General features: G+C 44.8%; 2 protein-coding genes across 3 annotated transcripts in view; both read left to right on the top strand.

Moving 5' to 3' along the window:
- Positions 1-7,544, top strand: part of LOC134610517 (IgGFc-binding protein-like) — a 23,783-nt gene extending 16,239 nt beyond the window's left edge. The window contains exons 2-3 of the mRNA XM_063453484.1: positions 6,680-7,482; positions 7,524-7,544. Of these exons, the coding sequence (XP_063309554.1) occupies positions 6,730-7,482; positions 7,524-7,544 (774 nt within the window). The 5' untranslated portion in view covers positions 6,680-6,729. The remainder of the gene's footprint in view (positions 1-6,679; positions 7,483-7,523) is intronic.
- On the top strand, positions 7,532-27,283 carry LOC134612342 (macrophage mannose receptor 1-like). 2 transcript variants are annotated; one of them, XM_063456679.1, is made up of 3 exons: positions 7,532-7,888; positions 22,370-22,543; positions 26,880-27,283. In XM_063456679.1, exons 1-3 carry the CDS (start codon positions 7,561-7,563, stop codon positions 27,236-27,238), a joined length of 861 nt encoding a protein of 286 aa, XP_063312749.1. In that variant the 5' UTR covers positions 7,532-7,560; the 3' UTR covers positions 27,239-27,283. The 2 variants fall into 2 exon arrangements, with proteins under 2 accessions (XP_063312749.1, XP_063312751.1); XM_063456681.1 differs by lacking the exon at positions 26,880-27,283 and adding an exon at positions 26,118-26,207.

Genomic DNA, 27,283 nt, shown 5'->3' with positions numbered 1-27,283 from the left:
TCTCCCCTAACCCCTCACTGCTATACCCCCTCAAATAATCTCCCCCTAACCCCTCACTGCTATACCCCCTCAAATAATCTCCCCCTAACCCCTCACTGCTATACCCCCTCAAATCATCTCCCCCTAACCCCTCACTGCTATATCCCCTCAAATCATCTCCCCCTAACCCCTCACTGCTATATCCCCTCAAATCATCTCCCCCTAACTCCTCACTGCTATATCCCCTCAAATCATCTCCCACTAACCCCTCACTACTATACCCCCTCAAATCATCTCCCACTAACCCCTCACTACTATACCCCCTCAAATCATCTCCCACTAACCCTTCACTGCTATATCCTCTCAAATCATCTCCCCCTAACCCCTCACTGCTATATCCCCTCAAATCATCTCCCCCTAACCCCTCACTGCTATACCCCCTCAAATAATCTCCCCCTAACCCCTCACTGCTATACCCCCTCAAATCATCTCCCCCTAACCCCTCACTGCTATATCCCCTCAAATCATCTCCCCCTAACCCCTCACTGCTATACCCCCTCAAATCATCTCCCCCTAACCCCTCACTGCTATATCCCCTCAAATCATCTCCCCCTAACCCCTCACTGCTATACCCCCTCAAATAATCTCCCCCTAACCCCTCACTGCTATACCCCCTCAAATCATCTCCCCCTAACCCCTCACTGCTATATCCCCTCAAATCATCTCCCCCTAACCCCTCACTGCTATATCCCCTCAAATCATCTCCCCCTAACCCCTCACTGCTATATCCCCTCAAATCATCTCCACCTAACCCCTCACTGCTATATCCCCTCAAATCATCTCCCCCTAACTCCTCACTGCTATATCCCCTCAAATCATCTCCCCCTAACCCCTCACTGCTATATCCCCTCAAATCATCTCCCCCTAACCCCTCACTGCTATACCCCCTCAAATCATCTCCCCCTAACCCCTCACTGCTATATCCCCTCAAATCATCTCCCCCTAACCCCTCACTGCTATACCCCCTCAAATAATCTCCCCCTAACCCCTCACTGCTATACCCCCTCAAATCATCTCCCCCTAACCCCTCACTGCTATATCCCCTCAAATCATCTCCCCCTAACCCCTCACTGCTATATCCCCTCAAATCATCTCCCCCTAACCCCTCACTGCTATATCCCCTCAAATCATCTCCACCTAACCCCTCACTGCTATATCCCCTCAAATCATCTCCCCCTAACTCCTCACTGCTATATCCCCTCAAATCATCTCCCCCTAACCCCTCACTGCTATATCCCCTCAAATCATCTCCCCCTAACTCCTCACTGCTATATCCCCTCAAATCATCTCCCACTAACCCCTCACTACTATACCCCCTCAAATCATCTCCCACTAACCCCTCACTACTATACCCCCTCAAATCATCTCCCACTAACCCTTCACTGCTATATCCTCTCAAATCATCTCCCCCTAACCCCTCACTGCTATATCCCCTCAAATCATCTCCCCCTAACCCCTCACTGCTATACCCCCTCAAATAATCTCCCCCTAACCCCTCACTGCTATACCCCCTCAAATCATCTCCCCCTAACCCCTCACTGCTATATCCCCTCAAATCATCTCCCCCTAACCCCTCACTGCTATACCCCCTCAAATCATCTCCCCCTAACCCCTCACTGCTATATCCCCTCAAATCATCTCCCCCTAACCCCTCACTGCTATACCCCCTCAAATAATCTCCCCCTAACCCCTCACTGCTATACCCCCTCAAATCATCTCCCCCTAACCCCTCACTGCTATATCCCCTCAAATCATCTCCCCCTAACCCCTCACTGCTATATCCCCTCAAATCATCTCCCCCTAACCCCTCACTGCTATATCCCCTCAAATCATCTCCACCTAACCCCTCACTGCTATATCCCCTCAAATCATCTCCCCCTAACTCCTCACTGCTATATCCCCTCAAATCATCTCCCCCTAACCCCTCACTGCTATATCCCCTCAAATCATCTCCCCCTAACCCCTCACTGCTATACCCCCTCAAATCATCTCCCCCTAACCCCTCACTGCTATATCCCCTCAAATCATCTCCCCCTAACCCCTCACTGCTATACCCCCTCAAATAATCTCCCCCTAACCCCTCACTGCTATACCCCCTCAAATCATCTCCCCCTAACCCCTCACTGCTATATCCCCTCAAATCATCTCCCCCTAACCCCTCACTGCTATATCCCCTCAAATCATCTCCCCCTAACCCCTCACTGCTATATCCCCTCAAATCATCTCCACCTAACCCCTCACTGCTATATCCCCTCAAATCATCTCCCCCTAACTCCTCACTGCTATATCCCCTCAAATCATCTCCCCTAACCCCTCACTGCTATATCCCCTCAAATCATCTCCCCCTAACCCCTCACTGCTATATCCCCTCAAATCATCTCCCCCTAACTCCTCACTGCTATATCCCCTCAAATTATCTCCCCCTAACCCCTCACTGCTATATCCCCTCAAATCATCTCCCCTTAACCCCTCACTACTATAGCTTTTTGCAGTAAACACTGTTTTTTTTTCAGAGAAAATGCAGTGTTTACATTACAGCCAGGGCAGTCTATATTATTAATAGGACCCTGGGAAAAGCATTTTCTTGGGCCCCTGTTTACAAACGCCGACCCGGTGGGCCTGCTTGGTGTGCGGGCCTTTGGGGGAGAAATACATTGTTGAGGCAGCAGGGCCCCTGGCCAGCTGCCTTTGGCCCTTCAGGAGTAACTGGGCCCAGGGCAGCTGCCCTGTTTGCCCCGCGTTAAAGACAGCCCTGATTACAACCTAAGGATACCTCCACTGACCACTCCTCAGGTGGCTACTAGAGGTGCTTCCTGGGGCAGTGCCGCGCAGTGTGACTGACAGTATCTCCACCCTCTGCATGCAGACACTAAACTCGCCTTATACATTGGATCAATGTATCTCTATAACAAGATGCTAATTGGGCCAGGGCTGTGTTTGACTTGTGCTGGCTCTGCCCCGATCTGTCTCCTTCACAATCTTTAGAATCTGCCCATTCTCCGTGACATCTGAGAACCTGCATGTTCACTCTGAGAATCTGCACATTCACTTTGAGATTTGAGAATCTGCACATTCACCTTGAGATTCTGAGAATCTGCACATTCACCTTGAGATCGGAGAATCTGCACATTCACCTTGAGATCTGAGAATCTGCACATTCACATTGAGATTCTGAGAATCTGCACATTCACCTCAGGAATTTGCCCATTAACCTGGAGTGCGCTGGAGAAAGAGCTCGCACTCCACCCCAGGCCTTTCTTCAAATATAAAGCCTCCCGACTTTCCCGTCTCCCCGCATTTCTTTTTAAACTTTGACAGTTTTTTTCTAATTGTGTGGGAGTGGATGCAGTGTGTGTATATGGTATGGTATATACACACACAATCTGTGTTTGATTGTAAGCATGCTATTGTATGGAGTATGTGTGGGAATGTTGGTGTTTGAATGCATGCGTGCGTTTGTGTGTGGTGTATACACTTCCACACACTTATACACAGACACACAAACTAACACACATGCAAATACACTGAGACACACACTGACACAGTTACACACACTAACACACACAATGACACAGTTACACACACAGATACAGCCACACATACACACAGACACAGCATACACACACAGGCACAACACAGACACACACTGATACAAAAGGACACACATACATTTCTGACACACATACATACTAACACATACATATTGGCACACAGACTGACACACACACATACATACATACTGACAGCCATACTGACACATACATATACTGACTCACAGACACACATACTGACATACACACATGCTGAAACCCACATACAGACATACATACTGACTCACACACACACATATTGACACACATACATACTGACAGACACACAGACATACATACTGACACATACACATACTGACACACACACATACTGACTCACAGACACACATACTGACACACATACATACTGACAGACACACATACTGACACACATACATACTGACAGACACACAGTCATACATAATGACATACATGCATACTGACACACATACATACTGACACACATACATACTGACAGACACACAGACATACATACTGACAGACACACAGACATACATACTAACAGACACACAGACATACATACTGACACACATACTGAAACCCACATACAGACATACATACTGACACACATACATACTGACAGACACACAGACATACATACTAACAGACACACAGACATACATACTGACACACATACCTAAACCCACATACAGACATACATACTAACAGACACACAGACATACATACTGACACACATACTGAAACCCACATACAGACATACATACTGACACACATACATACTGACAGACACACAGACATACATACTAACAGACACACAGACATACATACTGACACACATACCTAAACCCACATACAGACATACATACTGACACACATACATACTAACAGACACACAGACATACATACTAACAGACACACAGACATACATACTGACACACATACCTAAACCCACATACAGACATACATACTGACACACATACATACTGCCAGACACACAGACATACATACTAACAGACACACAGACATACATACTGACAGACACACAGACATACATACTGACACACATACCTAAACCCACATACAGACATACATACTGACACACATACATACTGACAGACACACAGACATACATACTGACACACATACATACTGACAGACACACAGACATACATACTGACAGACACACAGACATACATACTGACAGACACACAGACATACATACTGACAGACACACAGACATACATACTGACACACATACATACTGACAGACACACAGACATACATACTGACAGACACACAGACATACATACTGACACACATACCTAAACCCACATACAGACATACATACTAACAGACACACAGTCATACATACTGACACACATACATACTGACAGACACACAGACATACATACTGACACACATACATACTGACAGACACACAGACATACATACTGACACACATACATACTGACAGACACACAGACATACATACTGACACACATACATACTGACAGACACACAGACATACATACTGACACACATACATACTGACAGACACACAGTCATACATAATGACACACAGACCCACACATGCAGCTCATTTTGTCAGCCACCCTGTTTCTTACCTTTTGAGTGCAAGAGGGTGGCTGGGGCTGATGCCACCTGGGAGGGAGAGTGACTGCCGTAGACTGAGCAAGTCAAAGTGCAGAAATAGTGAGATATTTCTCACATTCAGTATTAATATTTAGGATTACAAATTTTGGAATACGGGTATATGTACAGGTATATAATACATAAGAAAATGGAACTCACTACAAAAAGGTGCACACACATTTTTAACCCCTTAAGGACCAAACTTCTGGAATAAAAGGGAATCATGACATGTCACACATGTCCTGTGTCCTTAAGGGGTTAAAGATGAACGACAGAAACCCCCTATTTTGCTCTAGTAATATCCAGGTGTACACAGAGATGTGATTATTGTTTTTCTTAAAGTTTAGAATAATTTTAAATATATAAAAAACTAACCAATGCAAAGCCCATAGAGACATAAAGACATAGAGATAGGTCTGGGTCTACTGTGTCAGTTTGACCCAGCAGTATCCTCCTCTCTGAGAATCAGTCTGTCCTTTATTATAGGGGTACAATGGAGGATTTCAATCCTTTAACACCTTAAGGACCAAACTTCTGGTATAAAAGGGAATCATGACATGTCACACGTCATGTGTCCTTAAGGGGTTAACCGGATGCCTTTCATAGTTAGAAATTAAGAGACCCAGTATAACAGAATCACCTTTTTTGAGGTCTCCTCCTGTGTCCTCTCTGTTACTGTATCTGGTGTATTTCTCCTGAAGCCCATGGAACAACGCAGTAGGAGGAGTGGGCCTTGACAGAGCCAGGAAGTGGGCAGGTGCTAGTGTTTGGGGGTTGGATTAGTTTAATGGAGCTTGGGGGCGGAGACAGGGAGTATAAAGAGCAGCCATTTTAGAATAGGGGCCATTTTAACCAGAGCCTTTCTTACCTGTAAATTGTCCCACCCACCCTCCCTAGGTTTAGCAGTTCCGTTTCAGTCACAGCGGCGGAACAGGGCATAGTAGAAATTGGAATTTGGCGTAGAGTTTGGACTGGACAGGCCGAGGTGTAGGCCTGATGGAATTAAGGACTGGTTGGTTCTAGCTCTTCGGTGGCGACGAACCTGTGGGTGTAGGGGTGTCTGAGGTACACCCCTACAGTTAACAATATGATGTGGGGCCTCTTTGGTAGGCCGTGTTTCAAGTGAATTGTTATTTGTTATATATTGTTCAATTGGTGGGGTCATTGTCAGGGGTACTGTGTGGGGGGTATAGTAAGTTAATGTATAGTTGGACAATGACCCCAAATTATGTTAATTTATGATAATTTAATTAATAATTTAATTAATAAAAGCTGTGGACTTTATACTCCAACAGAATTAACTGTGTCCGTGTCTTATTCAGTTTAAGGTTATAGTACATACGAATATCGTCTGTACAAAGGTTTATATAAAAGTTTAGCACATGCCGAATAACGTCTGTGCAAATGTCATGCAGATTCATCGGACACACTCCCTCTGTTTTCTGGACAAGTTTTTGTTACAGCTATGATGGAAGTGTCGTCACTGGGAATCTTTAATACACAGCTAGAGATCATCCTGCATGGACTTGAATGTTGTACTCGAGTTAATGTTATGGTGATAGGAACATACTTCTCCCAAACCTACACCCTTCAGAAGGGAGAGATGGTAAATGTCACTATGCCCACCAACACTATCCTCTCTGGAACTTCGACCTTCACTGCCGGCACGATCCTAGTAACTTCTGATAAAAACATTTGTGTTATCTCCCGGGTCAGCGCCGACAATGGTTTTGATTCATCATATGTGTACCCAACAGACATACTCGGGAAGCAATACTATATTCTTACACCTACTTCTGCTATTCCTGGCTTTGCTCAGTTTGCTGTGGTTAACCTAAATACAACTACCTCGCTCACGGTCACTTTAAAGAATGGTCCTATTATGTTTAATGGGTCTTATATGTCTGCTGGGAGTTCGGTGACGGTGAATCTCGCACCCTATGGATGTGCACAGTTTCAGTTGGATGGAGACCTGTCTGGGTCTACTGTGTCAGCTAACCAACCAGTGGCTGTGCTGAGTGGTCACCAAATAACTCAGAAATATCCCCTTTATAACTACGGCTATACATATGAGCAGCTGATACCTACATCTGTCTGGGGCAGTTCTTTCCTTGTACCTCCACTTTCCATATCTCAACGGAAAAATGATACAGTTGAAGTAATTGCAGCTGAGAAGACACGCGTCAGAGTGTATAATAAATCCTTTCTTCTTATTGATGTAAATCTGGCTCAAGGAGAAGTGCTCCAGCAGTCTGTCAGCACATACGGTCTTCGAATTAACACGGATCATGATGTGATGGTCATTTATCTTTGTGCTGGAACTTCCACAAATGCAAACCTATCGCTAAAGCCCTATATGTCCATGGTAATTCCAACTGATATGTTCCTGTTGTCTCAAGTGGTCAATGCTCCCCCTGGCCTCTTTACACGGTTTCTCATGATGACATATTCGGACAAACCCATCATCGTTGCTGTGGATGGAGTCCAGCTTAATGTTACATGGGATAACAATGTGTTCATGGATTGGAAGTATTCATGGGTAGAGATTTCCATTAATGAAGGTTCTCACTACATTGAACAATTGGCTGATGAAAATATATGGGCGATGACCTACAGTATATATGGTGAGCGGATCAAAATTATAAAGTAAACAAGTATGAGATGAGAATTTTAGCTCTGGAGTGTAAGCTGAGATGGGATATAATATAGGAAACTGAGGGGATGGAAAACATTGGGTAGATTGCACACATTTGGAAATAAGAAAATATGAAAATGTTTAAGAATGTGACAGGAGGATTTTGGATATAGGTTGAGGTGACAGCTTGGGATTTAGAATGAGATATTAAGTAAGAGATTTTGGTATACAGGGTGAGATGTGAGGTTTCCAAGGTTAGATACTGGAGCTCTATGGTATGGGATGAGAATTAAGAGAGATGAGACAGGATAACAGGTAAGGTATGGTGGATGAGATATATGAGGTAAGAAGAGGTGGGAAATAGGGATCGACTGATTATTCCACCATTTTGGCAAATATCATTATTGGCTCAAATGATACTGATATTTGCTGATACAAGAGGGGAGAGGGCAATGGACCCCGGGTGCCACTCACATTGTAAAGGGGGTCTTTGAGAGAGAGAGAGAGAGAGAGAGAGAGAGAGAGAAAGAAAGCGTGTGCTGGGTCCTGGCCTCCCCGTATACAAGTGAGTGGCACCCAGTGTAGACCAGCCAACTATATATCAACCAGACACTGCTAACCCCTCAAAGTCTCTGTTGCCACCTATACATCAACCATACAGTACTACACCCTCACTGTACCCCAAGAAGCCAGCATAGTCCCAGCCAATGGACCACCAAGGAGTAATTCCCCCCCCCCCCCTTCGTGGCCACAGTGTCAGGATCCCGCGGGCGGCTGCGAGGGGAGGCTGCAGTCCGCTCGTGGCACTCACCCTCCAGCCGTCCGCGGGTCCTTTCCCGGCATTCGCTCGCTGGGCGGCATCCTCCCAGCCTCGGATGCCGCCCGCGTCCTCCTCTCCGTCCCCCAGCAGCAGCATGCATGACGCTGAATGCTGGGGGACCGCCCACTCTTATACACGCCGCGGTCATCCACCTGACCCGGCGTTAAAGACACAGTACGACAATCACAGTGGGAGGTTTAGATATCTCCCACGTGTGATTGTTAATTCTGATTGGAAGTTATAAATACTAAATACTAACCTTTCCTGTTCCTCCCTGCCCTGTTGTGGTCTTTGCTTGCTAGTATTGATACTGAACTTGTGTTTTCTGGTTACGTACTCTCTGGCTTGTTAAACTGACTTTGTGACTTTCTCCTACCCTTTGACCTCGGCTTGTTTCTCGTTATTCTGTCTTCTGGTTCCCCTTACTCGGCTTGTCTCCTGACTATTCTGTGTGTGCTTAGCCCGGCCACTCTAAGGTCCGGTACTGCACCTTTTCTGTGTGTGTGTGTGTGTGTTAGCGTGTTAGGTTCCCCGAATCGTGACACACAGGTACTAGGCAGTGAGAGGGGAAGAATATCAGTATCGGCCCATAATAAATTCATATCAGTAGATCCCCAGTGGGTATGAAATATTGCATTATGTATGTGGTTAATATGATATGAGGTGTAGCAGAGCTGCAATCCTGAGACTGAATATCTCAGCTCTAATCCTCTGGAGCTGAAAAAAACCAATGTTCAGTAATTATAGTTCATTCCCCCAGTAACTGGCCGACACACAGTTCTGGGAGTCAACAGAGTTTTTTTGTGCCACACTCAGCTTTTTATGCACTGACCCCCAGCATGGGGTCTCCATAGAAAACAGTACAAACTGCTCCCAGGGGTCTCTGTGTCTGAGAGATAATTGAGTTAATGGAAGGCTAATGCATTTATCTCTCAGTTACAGGAAGCCATACAATTTTGCACAATATACCCCAAAAACATATAAAAATTATACAGGAACCCCACAATCATGGGCATCCGCAGGAATTTTTCTAAGGGGTGGGGGGGCATATTTGTAATGACATCTATGCTTGGTCCCTTTTTGACAGTGTAATGAAAGGGAAGCGGCATAGTCATATCACATAAAGCCAGGGTGAATAGTGTTTTCACAACTATGGTGTCAGGAATAAATGTTTGAATTCCTGACACTAACGTGTTCCTTTAAGCAAATTAACCCCTTAAGGACACATGACGTGTGTGACACGTCATGATTCCCTTTTATTCCAGAAGTTTGGTCCTTAAGGGGTTAAAGGAACATTCTGGTCAGCATAACAACTTCATCTAAAGGAAAACGCTATTATGCCAGGAAGCCCCTGGGTGCTCTCATTCCTTTAAGGGGTACCATTAAAGGTGCTCTTAAATGTTTTAACCCCAAAGACTTCCTCAAGCTCCAAATCTCCAGGTTGCTCAGTGGTATTCGGCTTCTGAAACGGAGTGTCAGGAAGTGCAGATTGACTTCAGGCATGGTCTCCCCCATCCATTACTTACCTGATCTATAGTCTGTCTCCCCCCCCCCCCCATCCCTCACTTACCTGATCTGTAGGTGGATCCCACCATCTCTCACTTACCTGATCTGTAGGATCCACCCCCCATCCCTCACTTACCTGATCTGTAGGTGGATCCCCCCATCTCTCACTTACCTGATCTGTAGGCTGCACCCCCCATCCCTCACTTACCTGATCTATAGGCTGCCACCTCATCTCTCACTTACCTGATCTATAGGCTGCCACCTCATCTCTCACTTACCTGATCTATAGGCTTCCACCCCATCTCTCACCTGATCTATAGGCTGCCACCCCATCCCTCACTTACCTGATCTATAGGCTGCCACCCCATCCCTCACTTACCTGATCTATAGGCTGTCTCCCCCCCATCCCTCACTTACCTGATCTATAGGCTGTCTCATCTCTCCCCCCCACACCCCGTCCCTCACTTACCTGATCTGTAGGCTGTCTCTGCAGTCTGGGAGTTGCTGGCTGCATGTGCTGCTCCGCTGCGGTTTCAGTCAGGAGAGAGAACTCCCCTTACCCCCCCCCCCCTGCGGACGCCCATGACCACAATTCTTATATCCTTGAATAGCCCAGGTCTGAGTGCCCAAGTTGTCCAAATAGCACTCAGATCCATTCGGTACAGTGGAATCACCATTAAAAGTTTTTTAAAGTTTTGACCGGCCTGCCACAAGGTGATGACCCCAAATAGTTCCAGAGAATCGAGGGCAACGGCCGGTCTCCTTTCAGGGGGTTCCTGTACAAACACTGACCAACGAATGCTCCCCCAGTCGGTAGTTCCTATCTCCCGAACGTCGTTCATCTAGCTGGTCGAGAAGTTGGACGGGCAGCGGTACAATGTTTGCCAGGGATCGCGAGATTGTGTAGCCGAAATGAGTTCCACGCGCTCGACGACCAAGTACCGCTGCGTGTGTTCGGGAGACAAAATGGCACTGGACCACTTGCATTTGGTTATATGAATGTCAGTCACCCAGGGAAATCACTTGAGTTAATCCCTTAAATGAGGTTAACAGCTAGGGGCGGTTGGTGTTCTAAGCTAATAAAAAGGGAGACCACATATCGGTTTGGTTCACGAACAGGGGGATACTCATACGTTTTGGAAACTTGAAGATAGGTTCGGGCAACCCTAGGGAAGTTTACAAGGTTTGCCACATGAGGTAAGGTAAAGGGGTTGCGATATATGAGGTAAGAAGTGGTGGATATAAGATGAGATATAGAATTGAGATATGAAGTGGTGGCTATAAGGTGAGGTAAGGTGAGGTATTGGGGTTGTGATATATTAGGTAAGAAGTGGTGGATATTAGGTGATGTATTGGGGTTGAAATATACAAGGTAAGAATAAGTGGGACATAAGATGAGACATACTGTTTGCCTGTGGTGCTGTCGGTTGTCAGATGCAGCCTGGATTGGGTCAACTATGTGCAAGACACCCAGTTGTTCCTCAGTGTAGTCAGAGACTGCATCGCGGGTAACGTTCTCTGTTTGATAGTAATGGGATGCTGCTCTGTTTACAGGTGGTTGACCAGGACAAACCCACACATTGCGGTTATGGTTCTGGGGGCATTACCTCTGTACCTGTCCCAACTGTTGGCATAGATGGCACCTAATGTTGGAACGAGGTTGAAGCCTAGGGGCTACGGGGTTAAACACATTACCATGATGCTGTAGGGCTGGTGCAGGTGGTGCTGGTGTAGATACAGCTGGTCTGGAAAATAAGTGGGGTGGTGGTTGGTGGTGGCGCCTGACGTCGTATTGTTCATCTGCCAGGTGGCGTCTGTGTGGGTGAGGTGGTTACAGTCCCTTACCGACTCCTGTACTTCCAGTACTAGCCCATTGAAGAACTGATCCAGGAGGATAAGTTGGAACAGTTCCTCCATAGTTGGTTAGCCTGGACCCATCCCCTGGTGGCTCTTTAAAGTCTGTAAGTCCACTCCACGTGCAAATCTTTCTCCTGCTTCTTTAGCTCTTGGAATCAGTGCGGTATGCCTCTGGTGTGATGGCATATCGCGCTAATATAGCTTGTTTTACCTGGTTGAAGTTCTTCCTGTCCTCGTCAGGTACTGCCCGGCACACAACATAATTATTTTACCTCTCAGGTCCATGACATGTACATTAATAAACACCCCTTTAACAATACGGTACCTCCTCAAGTACTATATCCCCGGGTAGCCTGGATCTGAGTGTTCAACAAATCCTGAAAGCACTTAGATCCCACGAACGTAGCCGAAACGCCACTGGGTTATAGTTTAGACCGACTGCACACAAGGCGCCTACCTAAAAGAGTTCCATGAAATCAGGCTGTGCGGTCGGTCTCTTTTGGGAGTACGAAACACAATAAAATAATGAATGTTACCGTTTGTATATCAGTTGATTGTATGCCCCTTGTTTGTTCTCCATGAATGCCGCTCTTCTCAGGTGAATGGAACCGAGCACGTAGAGGTGGAAGTTCCAGCGGTGTTCACGCCGTCGAGTGTCTGACTATAGTTCCATGCACTTGATGACCAAACCCTGCAGTATGTGTTCGGTCATAAGAACGACGGCCACCCAGCCGACCGCCTAGAACCTTGCGGTTTCTAAGTGTGAATAAAGTTAATAGGGTCAATTGGCAGCACACGACTCCCCTGTGGGGTCTAACTGTTCAGGAGTTTGTTCGGTATAAAAACAATATAGCTATAACTTGTTCGGTGGGCCCCAATTGTCGAACCAGATAAGTCCCTGATTTAAAAGAACAGTACATAATCCAAATAGGTGGCTGGTTCCGCCACAGTCACAGGCAGAGCGGAGAGACAGAGAAGGTGCCTACCTATGGATCTGTGAAGAGATATAGGAGGGGCTAGAATTGGTCAATGCTTTATAGATATAGGTTAGCACTTTGAATTGACTTCTATAGGATACAGAAAGTCAATGTAAGGACTGACAGAGGGGAGAGGTGTGAGAGGAGTGACAGGAGAGGAAAATCAGTCTAGCTGCAGCATTCATTACAGACTGTAGCGGGCCAATACGACCTATTAGGAGAGAGTTACAATAAGCTATGCAAGAGATTACTAGAGCATGGACAAGCTCCTTAGTAGCATCTTGCGTAAGAAAGGGGCGGATGTGGGCTATATTGGAAGGTGGAATCTACAGGATTTGTTAACAGACTGGATGGGAGGCTCAAATGTGAGGCCAGAATCAAGTTTATAAATGATCTTGAAGACAGCATTGAAAGTCATGTTTCAGTGTTTGCACATGACACTTGCACATAACTTACAATGTGAGCAAGATATTACTTTGCTGCAGAGGGATTTAGACTAGGGACAGGGCACTAAAATGGCAGATGAAATTTAATGTTGAAAAATACAAAGTTATGCACTTCGGCGTAAAGAATACACAAGCAACATATACCCTTAATGGAAGCGAATTAGGAATAACAACACACGAAAAGGACTTGGGAATTGTTATAGACAACAAACTATGCAACAATGCGCAATGTCAATCAGCAGTGGCCAAGGCCAGTAAGGTATCGTCATGCATGAAAAAGGGCATTCATTCTCGGGACGAGAATATCATTTTGCCTCTCTATAAATCACTGGTAAGACCACATATTGAATATGCTGTGCAATTTTGGGCACCTGTTCTAAAGAAGGATATTATGTAACTAGAAAAAGTGCAGAGGCGGGCTACAAAATTAATAAAAGGAATGGAACATATCAGCAATGAAGAAAGGTTAACAAATTTAAACCTATTTAGTTTAGAAAAACGTCTCTGAGAGGGGATATGATAACATTATACAAATATATTCAGGGCCAATACAAACCATTGTGTGGAACTATTCACAAACCGGACTTTACATAGGACACGAGGCCATGCGTTTAGACTGGAAGAAAAAAGATTTTGTCTAAGGCAAAGGAAATGTTTTTTTACTGTAAGAACAATCAGGATGTGGAATTCTCTGCCTGAAGAAGTGGTTTTATCAGAGTCCATAAAGATGTTCAAACGGCTACTAGATGCATACTTGCAAAAACAGAATATTCAAGGATATAATCTTTCAATGTAGGGTAATAACTGCTTGATCCAAGGATAAATCTGACTGCCATTCTGGGGTCAAGAAGGAATTTTTTTCCTAGCTTGTTGCAAAATTGTGCTTCAAACTGTTTTTTTTTGCCTACTTTTGGATCAACAGCAAAAAAACAAATGTGAGGAAGGCTGAACTTGATGGACGCAAGTCTCTTTTCAGCTATCTAACTATGTAACTATGTAACTATGTAACACAAAGACAGCGCGCTTGCAAGGATGGACTGATGTGGGTGCCACTAACTTGAAGGGAGAGTGAAGGAAGTGAATCAGTATTAGAAGGAGGAAAGACAAGGAGCTCAGTTTTAGAGAGACTACGTTTCAAAAAGCGGGAGGACATCCAGTCAGAGATGGAAGAAAGGCAAGCAGTGACACGTTGCAGGTCGGCAGGGGAGAGGTCCGGGGAGGAGAGGTATATCTGAGGGTCATCAGCGCACAGGTGGTAGTGTAATCCAAAAGAGGTAATACGTTTGCCAAGAGAGGCAGTATAAAGAGAAAATAGAAGGGGACCAAGGACGGAGCCTTGGGGGACTCCAACAGAGACAGAGAATCTGCCGCAGCCAAACCTCTTGTATGGGAGGGAGGCTAGTGGCACAGACAATGGACCCAGTGGCGTACTAAGGGGGGGGCGGGGGGGGCGGTCCGCCCCGGGTGCCATCAGGCAGGGGGGTGCCACCAGGGCTGGCCAGGCTTGCTATTCTGTGAGCTGTGTGGCTGCACCGGGTGCCATAGCAGCAGGGCGCCGGGCAGCCGACACAGCTCACACGCAGGGGCTGGAAGCAGGAAACCTGCACGGAGATTTGGGGGCGGAGCTAAAACGGCCGTGGGGGCGGAGCCAAGCCGGATGCGGGGGCGGAGCTACTTACTGATCACACAGAGGGGAAGCAGGAAGGAGTCCCTGCTTCCCCAACTACAGCACAGGAGGGACTGGATCCACTCCTACTCCAGCCCAAGCTTACTGTAAGTGAGAGAGAGAGAGAGTGTGTGCTGTGTGTAACTGTGATTGTGACTGTCTGACTGTGTGTGCTGTGTGTAACTGTGATTGTGACTGTCTGACTGTGTGTGCTGTGTGTAACTGTGATTGTGACTGTCTGACTGTGTGTGCTGTGTGTAACTGTGATTGTGACTGTCTGACTGTGTGTGCTGTGTGTAACTGTGATTGTGACTGTCTGACTGTGTGTGCTGTGTGTAACTGTGATTGTGACTGTCTGACTGTGTGTGCTGTGTGTAACTGTGATTGTGACTGTCTGACTGTGTGTGCTGTGTGTAACTGTGATTGTGACTGTCTGACTGTGTGTGCTGTGTGTAACTGTGATTGTGACTGTCTGACTGTGTGTGCTGTGTGTAACTGTGATTGTGACTGTCTGACTGTGTGTGCTGTGTGTAACTGTGATTGTGACTGTCTGACTGTGTGTGCTGTGTGTAACTGTGATTGTGACTGTCTGACTGTGTGTGCTGTGTGTAACTGTGATTGTGACTGTCTGACTGTGTGTGAGTGTGTAACTGTGATTGTGACTGTCTGACTGTGTGTGCTGTGTGTAACTGTGATTGTGACTGTCTTTGACTGTGTGTGAGTGTGTAACTGTGATTGTGACTGTCTTTGACTGTGTGTGCTGTGTGTAACTGTGATTGTGACTGTCTTTGACTGTGTGTGCTGTGTGTAACTGTGATTGTGACTGTCTTTGACTGTGTGTGCTGTGTGTAACTGTGATTGTGACTGTCTGACTGTGTGTGCTGTGTGTAACTGTGATTGTGACTGTCTGACTGTGTGTGAGTGTGTAACTGTGATTGTGACTGTCTGACTGTGTGTGCTGTGTGTAACTGTGATTGTGACTGTCTTTGACTGTGTGTGAGTGTGTAACTGTGATTGTGACTGTCTTTGACTGTGTGTGCTGTGTGTAACTGTGATTGTGACTGTCTTTGACTGTGTGTGCTGTGTGTAACTGTGATTGTGACTGTCTTTGACTGTGTGTGCTGTGTGTAACTGTGATTGTGACTGTCTGACTGTGTGTGCTGTGTGTAACTGTGATTGTGACTGTCTTTGACTGTGTGTGCTGTGTGTAACTGTGATTGTGACTGTCTTTGACTGTGTGTGAGTGTGTAACTGTGATTGTGACTGTCTTTGACTGTGTGTGCTGTGTGTAACTGTGATTGTGACTGTCTTTGACTGTGTGTGCTGTGTGTAACTGTGATTGTGACTGTCTTTGACTGTGTGTGCTGTGTGTAACTGTGATTGTGACTGTCTTTGACTGTGTGTGCTGTGTGTAACTGTGATTGTGACTGTCTTTGACTGTGTGTGCTGTGTGTAACTGTGATTGTGACTGTCTGACTGTGTGTGAGTGTGTAACTGTGATTGTGACTGTCTTTGACTGTGTGTAACTGTGATTGTGACTGTCTGACTGTGTGTGAGTGTGTAACTGTGATTGTGACTGTCTTTGACTGTGTGTGCTGTGTGTAACTGTGATTGTGACTGTCTTTGACTGTGTGTGAGTGTGTAACTGTGATTGTGACTGTCTTTGACTGTGTGTGCTGTGTGTAACTGTGATTGTGACTGTCTTTGACTGTGTGTGCTGTGTGTAACTGTGATTGTGACTGTCTGACTGTGTGTGAGTGTGTAACTGTGATTGTGACTGTCTTTGACTGTGTGTGCTGTGTGTAACTGTGATTGTGACTGTCTGACTGTGTGTAAGTGTGTAACTGTGATTGTGACTGTCTTTGACTGTGTGTGCTGTGTGTAACTGTGATTGTGACTGTCTTTGACTGTGTGTGCTGTGTGTAACTGTGATTGTGACTGTCTTTGACTGTGTGTGAGTGTGTAACTGTGATTGTGACTGTCTTTGACTGTGTGTGCTGTGTGTAACTGTGATTGTGACTGTCTTTGACTGTGTGTGTTGTGTGTAACTGTGATTGTGACTGTCTGACTGTGTGTGAGTGTGTAACTGTGATTGTGACTGTCTTTGACTGTGTGTGCTGTGTGTAACTGTGATTGTGACTGTCTGACTGTGTGTGAGTGTGTAACTGTGATTGTGACTGTCTTTGACTGTGTGTGCTGTGTGTAACTGTGATTGTGACTGTCTTTGACTGTGTGTGAGTGTGTAACTGTGATTGTGACTGTCTTTGACTGTGTGTGCTGTGTGTAACTGTGATTGTGACTGTCTTTGACTGTGTGTGCTGTGTGTAACTGTGATTGTGACTGTCTTTGACTGTGTGTGCTGTGTGTAACTGTGATTGTGACTGTCTTTGACTGTGTGTGCTGTGTGTAACTGTGATTGTGACTGTCTTTGACTGTGTGTGCTGTGTGTAACTGTGATTGTGACTGTCTGACTGTGTGTAAGTGTGTAACTGTGATTGTGACTGTCTTTGACTGTGTGTGAGTGTGTAATTGTGACTGTCTTTGACTGTGTGTGAGTGTGTAAGTGTGATTGTGACTGTCTTTGACTGTGTGTAACTGTGATTGTGACTGTCTGACTGTGTGTGAGTGTGTAACTGTGATTGTGACTGTCTTTGACTGTGTGTGCTGTGTGTAACTGTGATTGTGACTGTCTTTGACTGTGTGTGAGTGTGTAACTGTGATTGTGACTGTCTTTGACTGTGTGTGCTGTGTGTAACTGTGATTGTGACTGTCTTTGACTGTGTGTGCTGTGTGTAACTGTGATTGTGACTGTCTGACTGTGTGTGAGTGTGTAACTGTGATTGTGACTGTCTTTGACTGTGTGTGCTGTGTGTAACTGTGATTGTGACTGTCTGACTGTGTGTAAGTGTGTAACTGTGATTGTGACTGTCTTTGACTGTGTGTGCTGTGTGTAACTGTGATTGTGACTGTCTTTGACTGTGTGTGCTGTGTGTAACTGTGATTGTGACTGTCTTTGACTGTGTGTGAGTGTGTAACTGTGATTGTGACTGTCTTTGACTGTGTGTGCTGTGTGTAACTGTGATTGTGACTGTCTTTGACTGTGTGTGCTGTGTGTAACTGTGATTGTGACTGTCTGACTGTGTGTGAGTGTGTAACTGTGATTGTGACTGTCTTTGACTGTGTGTGCTGTGTGTAACTGTGATTGTGACTGTCTGACTGTGTGTGAGTGTGTAACTGTGATTGTGACTGTCTTTGACTGTGTGTGCTGTGTGTAACTGTGATTGTGACTGTCTTTGACTGTGTGTGAGTGTGTAACTGTGATTGTGACTGTCTTTGACTGTGTGTGCTGTGTGTAACTGTGATTGTGACTGTCTTTGACTGTGTGTGCTGTGTGTAACTGTGATTGTGACTGCCTTTGACTGTGTGTGCTGTGTGTAACTGTGATTGTGACTGTCTTTGACTGTGTGTGCTGTGTGTAACTGTGATTGTGACTGTCTGACTGTGTGTAAGTGTGTAACTGTGATTGTGACTGTCTTTGACTGTGTGTGAGTGTGTAATTGTGACTGTCTTTGACTGTGTGTGAGTGTGTAAGTGTGATTGTGACTGTCTTTGACTGTGTGTAACTGTGATTGTGACTGTCTGACTGTGTGTGAGTGTGTAACTGTGATTGTGACTGTCTTTGACTGTGTGTGCTGTGTGTAACTGTGATTGTGACTGTCTTTGACTGTGTGTGAGTGTGTAACTGTGATTGTGACTGTCTTTGACTGTGTGTGCTGTGTGTAACTGTGATTGTGACTGTCTTTGACTGTGTGTGCTGTGTGTAACTGTGATTGTGACTGTCTGACTGTGTGTGAGTGTGTAACTGTGATTGTGACTGTCTTTGACTGTGTGTGCTGTGTGTAACTGTGATTGTGACTGTCTGACTGTGTGTAAGTGTGTAACTGTGATTGTGACTGTCTTTGACTGTGTGTGCTGTGTGTAACTGTGATTGTGACTGTCTTTGACTGTGTGTGCTGTGTGTAACTGTGATTGTGACTGTCTTTGACTGTGTGTGAGTGTGTAACTGTGATTGTGACTGTCTTTGACTGTGTGTGCTGTGTGTAACTGTGATTGTGACTGTCTTTGACTGTGTGTGCTGTGTGTAACTGTGATTGTGACTGTCTGACTGTGTGTGAGTGTGTAACTGTGATTGTGACTGTCTTTGACTGTGTGTGCTGTGTGTAACTGTGATTGTGACTGTCTGACTGTGTGTGAGTGTGTAACTGTGATTGTGACTGTCTTTGACTGTGTGTGCTGTGTGTAACTGTGATTGTGACTGTCTTTGACTGTGTGTGAGTGTGTAACTGTGATTGTGACTGTCTTTGACTGTGTGTGAGTGTGTAATTGTGACTGTCTTTGACTGTGTGTGAGTGTGTAAGTGTGATTGTGACTGTCTTTGACTGTGTGTGCTGTGTGTAACTGTGATTGTGACTGTCTGACTGTGTGAGTGTGTAACTGTGATTGTGACTGTCTTTGACTGTGTGTGCTGTGTGTAACTGTGATTGTGACTGTCTTTGACTGTGTGTGAGTGTGTAACTGTGATTGTGACTGTCTTTGACTGTGTGTGCTGTGTGTAACTGTGATTGTGACTGTCTTTGACTGTGTGTGCTGTGTGTAACTGTGATTGTGACTGTCTTTGACTGTGTGTGCTGTGTGTAACTGTGATTGTGACTGTCTTTGACTGTGTGTGCTGTGTGTAACTGTGATTGTGACTGTCTTTGACTGTGTGTGAGTGTGTAACTGTGATTGTGACTGTCTTTGACTGTGTGTGAGTGTGTAATTGTGACTGTCTTTGACTGTGTGTGAGTGTGTAAGTGTGATTGTGACTGTCTTTGACTGTGTGTGAGTGTGTAACTGTGATTGTGACCGTCTTTGATTATGTGTGTGTGACTGTCTGTGATTATGTTGTGTGTATGTGTGACTGTCTGCCTGTGATTGTGGGTGTGACTGTCTGTGAATCTGTGTGTGTATGTGTGACTGTCTGCCTGTGTGATTGCCTGCGTGTTTGACTGTCTGCCTGTAACTGTGTGTGAGTGACTGTGTCTGACGGTCTTCGCCCTGCAGTGAGCCGGCAGCCAGGATATGATGTCATCGCGGCCTCTGCATCATTACAGGGCGTGCGATGGACCTGTGCAGAAAGAGCACAGAGATCCCAGCAGCAACCACTGACCACCAGGGACTGAGGATCCACTCCAGCCCTTCTAGAGCAAGGTAGGGAGGCTGGGTGGACCTCTTAATGATTAAATGTGTGTATGTATGTAATATTTGTGTGTGTGTATGTGATTGTGGGTCAGTGATTGTGTTTGTGTAAATCTGTGATTATGTGTGATTGTGTGTATCTCTGCGTATGTGTTTAGTAGATAGCTCCCTTATTTCCTGTCCTTAAATATTGCAATCCCACATAAGGATAACAAATAAGGGATTTATCTGCTAAACAACTGAAAATAAGAAAAGGGCATTTTTTTATCCTTTATCTGTTTAGTAGATCATTCCCTGAATTGGTGCCCGTATGTGAGATTTCCATATTTAAAGATACTAAATGAGGGTGCAGTTTAGCAGATAGCACCTTATTTGGTGTCCTTAAATATGGCAATCCCACAAAGGATAGCAAATAGGAGTTATCTGCTAAACAAAGATTGAAATTAAGAGTTGTCAGCCAGCCCACAACAAGAAATCTGGGTGGCTAATGTGAATAATATGCAAATGTGTAGTCAGATGCCAGCATGCAGAACACAGCATGCTGGCATCAGACAGCCAATGGCAGCATATTACCCCATCCCCTAGTGAGAAGTTTTACTGCTCCCCCTCCCCCTCCTGTTTTGACTGTGGTATCTTATGTGCCCCCCCATATATATTGTTCCTAGAGTCGCCACGATGTCTGCATGTGTGTCAATGTGTATCTGTGTGTGACTGTGTTTGTGTGTATATGTATCTGCATGTGGGTATGTCCGTATATGTGTATATGTGCAGACATCTAACAATCTCGCCAACACTACACACAAATACACTCATGCATTTCAACGTCAAAACTACATACACACCCCACCATTATATATAACCATACCACTGCATTCAAATACCACACAACACACAAATGCATGCTTGCATTCAAACGCCAACACTACATACAAACACACCGCTACATTCACTAACATATACTCCATACAAAAACATGCATACATTCAAACACACAAACACTGCTTAGTGCTAAATACATTTAAAAAAAATTGGTTGTTTTTATATTTAAATTTGGGGGGGGGCAGGGGGGTGCCAAAAATAGGACCCGCCCCGGGTGCCAAATGCTCTAGGTACGCCCCTGAATGGACCCTGTTCATATCGAACCGTGCTGGGCTGGGAGAGCACACCAATCTGCACACCAATATTCTCTCCACGCTTCCAACACCGCGGCCGGAAACTTCAAAAAAGGTTGCGGTAAAATTTAAAGAGATAGCTTGAAGGATTTTTTTGAAGGAGTGGAGACTGGGTGAAAGTCTAACGGAGAAGGAAAGGGAGTTCCACAGAAAAGGTGCAGCCCTTGAGAAGTCTTGAAGGTTAGCATCAGATGTGGGAGTACGGACAGATAAACATGGGTGTTCGGCAGAGGGGAGGGGTATCGACGGGACATACTTGTATATTAGGGAGGATAGATATGTTGGAGCAGCATTATGTAGGGACTTGTAAGCAAGCACCAGAATCCTAAATTTAGCCCTATATCTAACTGGAAGGCAATGTAGGGACTGACAGAGGCGGGAGGTGTGGAGGTGCGGGTGGACAGGAAATTGAGCTTTGCTACTGCATTAATTATAGATTGCAGCAGTACAATCAGGGAACACGCAAGACTACTGCGAAGGGGAATGCAGTAATCAAGGCGAGAGAGAACAACGGCATGGACCAGCACCTTAGCTGCGGGCCGATGCAAGCTATGTTTTTGAGATGTAAGCGGCTGGATTTAGCTTCTTACCTGAGATAGGACAAGGTATTGAGGTTGAGATATAAGAAGTGGTGACTATAAGGTGACGTATTGGGGTTGAAATACACGAGGTAAGAAGTGGTAAATATATTATATAAAATTAAATATCCATGGCTAGCTATATGTTTTACAGGTGGTAGATTTTAATTTACTCTGTGTTTGGTGATTGTAATCCTCTACCTTTCACAGGCAACATGATGAATTCTTCACAAATAGCTGGAAATAACTCATTGTCCTTTTTTGGAATACATTCTGACTGTTCCTGCGGTTTAATAAGCACAAACTACATCACCACAAGCTCTGTCTTTACAACTTCCAAGACCTCAATCTCTAAACCGATCTCTAATGTGACATCAACAACCGGTAAGGTGTCTGATACCATGTAATACTATCAATACTTTAAGAAGATTATGCTTTAAATAGAGTGTTGAGAATTAAAAAATAAAAATCAATCACTGTACGGTTCCAATCCTCTCTTGGTAACAAGGAAGGGCTGTCATGCTTGACAGTAGTAGCTTCTACTACCAGGCTGTATCTACCATAAATCAAACCACATGGCACAGACATAGTGGGTAGAAAAGGCCACAGCCATTTTATTTATTTAATTATTGAATTTGCAAAATTTGCTCAGATAACATTACATATACATTGAACCTTTAATAACCTAGGCAATGACCACCACAGGGTTAACATAACCATGAATAACTTGCATACAATAATTAACACAATTAACATAACAATTTAACCTTTTCCAGCACCCAGCTTGCTCCCAGGTTCCCTTATGTTAAAACCGCTCCAACTGCTGGGACAGAACCTCCTGCCCAGCCCCCAAATAGGCTGCGAGCCCCTCTTCTGGCTCACAATCTCTCACCAAGCCTAGATTAGGCTATCACCAAATCCTCATTGTGAGGCCATCGACCATCCAAGGAGCAAGCTTCTACCACTGCCCTAGCAGATGACCCCTTACTCTGCTCGGGCTCCCCCACCTTTCAAAAACAAGGCATTTTCTACCCCTTCCTGTAAGTCCCAAACAAGACCTAACAAGTTTACCACATCGGCAGCACGTATGCCGGTCCTGTCGCCCTCTAGTGGGCGATGCCTTACCACTATCCCCTTCAGTTTCCTAACAGAGCTTCATTTACCCTGGTTGGGTACCTCCGCCGAGGAATGCTCCTAGTGCTCACCGAGGCCTCCAAGCACTCCACCAGACACCATCAGCAGTTACAAACATGTATTCCTGACCCTATAGTGTTAAAACCACCACCTAGCCCCCCCCCGGACCACTCATGCCTCCATAAATATAGTAAAAAAAACTTACTGTATTCAAACCTGAAGCTGTAAATCTGCATGCTGTTAGACTCAGAAAAACAAGCAGTCTGCTGACATGTGGTAGCCTGATCCAATCACAGTGCTTCCCCATAGGATTGGCTGAGACTGACAAAGAGGCAGATCAGGGGCAGAGCCAGCATGATTCAAACACAGCCCTGGCCAATCAGCATCTCCTCATAGAGATGAATTGAATCAATGTATCTCTATGAGGAAAGTCCAGTGTCTGCATGCAGAGGGAGGAGATACTGAATCACAGGATGCTGTGCACAGTGCTGCCCTGTGCTCTGCTGAGAGCAGATCTGAATGGATGGAGGCATATTATGCCTCCATCAACTCTGAAGTCACTCTGGGTGACTGCAACTGGAGGTGTTCCTAGCTTTTAATGTAAACACTGTATTTTCTCAGAGCGCTGAAGTTGTTCAGGTGACTATAGTTTCCCTTTAATTTCAACTAATACAAAAATTATAATATTCATATTACAAAGATTAAATCCTACATTAAATATGTAGCGGTAAGCCCGATGAGTAGAGGGGTTTCCACTGCTAGAGGGTGTCCTTCTCCCAAGTGTGAGGGGTATTCACAGCATTCCAGCAGTAATCCAGTAGAGAAGCTCTTACAAGAGCTACTGTGATAGCTTTATAGCAGTTTCCCCCAATAAGAGACAAGACTCTAGATTGAGGGTAAAGTAAGAACTGAAGGTGTAATGGCACATCTGGTCTTTTATACAGTTTTTCCCCACAAGGTTACCACCCAGGTGGACCTTGTGGGGCACAGGACATGAAATTCAGAATCCAATGAAAACACAGTTTTACACTTAAACATTCCCAGATACTGTACACAAGCCCTCCCCTCTGTTTGGGAGTTAATTACTGTATCAACTCAATTATCTCCAAATGAAAAATACAAGTTTTTACCCAATTTTGCAAACACCCCTAAAACATATGGGAAACTCATAAAACACATATCCCCTGATAGCCCTTATATTGGGGAACAACATATTGCAAAATCACCCAGATCAATTCAGGGGTTCAAGAGTTAGGTGGAAGTCTCTTTTGATCGATCGCACGCATGTTTTCATGCTCAAAATAGTTAAAGAGGATTAGGCTGTGTGGTCGGTCTCTTTCATACAGTCAAAATCCATTAATATAGTCGAATGTGGCTGTTCGGGCACATGAGCATTGGATATAACTGGTTCGGTACATTGTATCTAACGAACGGCGCTCTGTTCGCGCAATAACTGTCGAACATAACGAGGATTGGAAGTCTCAGCGGTGTTCGTACTGTCGAGTTTCCGATTTAAGTTCCATACACTCGATGACAAAACACAGCTGACCGCATTCGTATCCCAAGATGTCCGCTGCCACGTGTTCGTGCATCCGAACGCCGACCACCCAGTTGATCACTTAGAATGTTAGGGATGTTCGTGGTTTAGAGGTGTTAATAACGGCATTGAGGTTAACAAGCACCACGCTTCGGTCTGGGTGGTCAGTTGTTCGGTAGATAATTTGTTATTCGAACGGCCATTAGTAAAATAAATATGAATCTTTTCCAGGCGAACTGTTAGACGAACAAAGAGTTTGAAAGTTTATAATTCAGGGACAGAGGGTCTGTCACAAAATATATTTCAGGGAGGACAAGAGCCACACAACAAGGGGACAGAGAACACACATAGAGAGGACTAAGATACCAAGAAAAAGAGAGACAGAAAGGAACCAAGTGGGACAGCACAGAAGACAGATACAACAAGAAAACAAAACAGAAAAGAACAGATCAAAAGAGATAGATTGACAGATTTAACAATAAAATGGCTGCTGTGTAAGGGGTCCCCAGCCCCTATATACCCTTCATTCTACTAACCCTCACCCTCACCCTCTCTACCAATCCCTACTGCCTTGCTCAGTACTAACTCTCAAGACCCTCCTCTGCCTATTAGTCTCCATGGGGCTGCAGTCCCAGCATAATCGGTCAAACTGTTTTAGCTCGGTTTGACCATTACCTGAGTCTGGCCAGACTCCCATGTGGTTGTCCATTCACTGGCTGATAGCAAAGGCTGAGCAACGAACAAATTGAACTAACCAAAACTGATAGCCAGCTTCTCCAGTTCCAAAAAGACCAGAAGCAGTGTGGGCACCAAATCGTGCAAACACAGTTTGCCAAATTATGCTGGGAAGGTAACATGAACTTTTTGAGAAAATGCACCGAAAAGTCCCAAAACAACTGCAAACAATTTCCAGAATGGCTCCAAAACTCAATGCAAAAGCCGCTCCAACACATCCACACTCGACGTCACATGCTACCCACGGGCTCCAGCATGCAGGGGGCGGTGGTATAAACCTCTCAGGTGCAATGCATCCTGGGGAAACGTGCTCTGTATTGCGAAAAAAAATTGTAAACCGAGGCATTATTTTCAATGGATTTTCATTTGTAAACCAAAAATTATGTTAACCGAGGCGTTTTTAAACTGAGGTTCCACTATATATTGAAAACTTTGAAAGGATTTGACTGGCAAAGCATACAAACTAAATTAAAATAAACTATAAAGAATGTTAAAATTAGTTTAGCACAACCAACAGCTAACTTTTAGCTCGCTATTTGTTTTTTTTTGCAGTGTGGACCATGTCGGATGAGTCATCTCCACTTCCCCCTAAAAGGTTATCTCCTCGGTCAGCGACACAGGAGATTACATTGTAGAAATAATTGGTGGGGCAGAATATTAAAACTAATATTTTGCAGATATACTTTGAAATCTATATCCTTCTGATTTAATCAGTCAGACAATTCAATATTAAATCGCCTTTTTATATTTCTGACCAGAGGTCTTGTTATATGAGTTAGAAGTCTCTCTATTGTTCGAGTTAACACATGCTACTTTTGTAACTGGGCAGAGTCAACTAAATATATTTGTTTACTGTCTTAGTTAAAGTGTTTTAAGTTGTAAATAGAATTAGACCATTGTCTAATAAAGCATTCAGGTTATAACTGCTTCCTCAGCTCTTTTCAATGTCACAAAAACATTGTCCACTATTTTGTTTCAACGGCTACAGAAGTGACTATGATACGTTTTTTCTTAGTTGGTGTCTGCAGTGTGAATAATACAATAATTCTAATATTTCTTTCATAATATGTCTGACAACATTAATACACAAGTCATCATGTTACGTGGAGACTTACTTCAGGATATAAGTGTAACTGGCCGTGCTATCTTTAGGTAGGCTCTATTGTTTTATGACTAAAATAGATGTTGATGCTTCCACCATCCATCAAAGCATTAGCAAGGCATTCTGGGAAATGGGATTAGGACATGTGAGCTAGGTTTTATCTGATGCCTTGGGATCTCGGATTTAATGTTATTAATATTGCTCTGTTTTAGTGCCGGGTGACCAGGATGATATCCATCTGGTGATGACGCCATTAAGCTGGTGGGATGCTCTGCATTATTGCCGCCATAATTACAGCGACTTACTCAGCATCCCGAACAGCAAGACCCAAGAGTTAGCAGCCAGAGTCTCTAGAAATATAACTGCCCAGGGACTGTGGATTGGACTCCGTCGGCATCAAGTGTGGGGGTACCTCTACTGGACAGATGGGGAGGCTGTAAGCTACATAAACTGGGGGGATGGGGAGCCCAGTGACCCTGTGTCAGACATGTGTACAATAATGTCACAAACAAACAACTTCACATGGAACGATGCCTGCTGTGACACGAAATTCGGTTTTATCTGTTATTAATATAACTGTATACGATAACTGCCCCTCTATCTGTTACCGATATTA

The sequence above is a fragment of the Pelobates fuscus genome, chromosome 5 (assembly GCF_036172605.1).
Source record: "Pelobates fuscus isolate aPelFus1 chromosome 5, aPelFus1.pri, whole genome shotgun sequence".
Taxonomy (NCBI): Eukaryota; Metazoa; Chordata; class Amphibia; order Anura; family Pelobatidae; genus Pelobates; species Pelobates fuscus.
The sequence above is the reverse complement of the archived record's forward strand: the minus strand, read 5'-3'. Positions and strand labels throughout refer to the sequence as shown.

Bases quoted from the DNA above. Each gene is read 5' to 3' on its own strand.
- LOC134612342 (XM_063456679.1), top strand. From the start codon at position 7,561: ATGGTCATTTATCTTTGTGCTGGAACTTCCACAAATGCAAACCTATCG. The intron at 7,889-22,369 runs GTGAGCGGATCA...TACCTTTCACAG, and splicing joins GATGACCTACAGTATATATG to GCAACATGATGAATTCTTCA. The intron at 22,544-26,879 runs GTAAGGTGTCTG...GCTCTGTTTTAG, and splicing joins TAATGTGACATCAACAACCG to TGCCGGGTGACCAGGATGAT.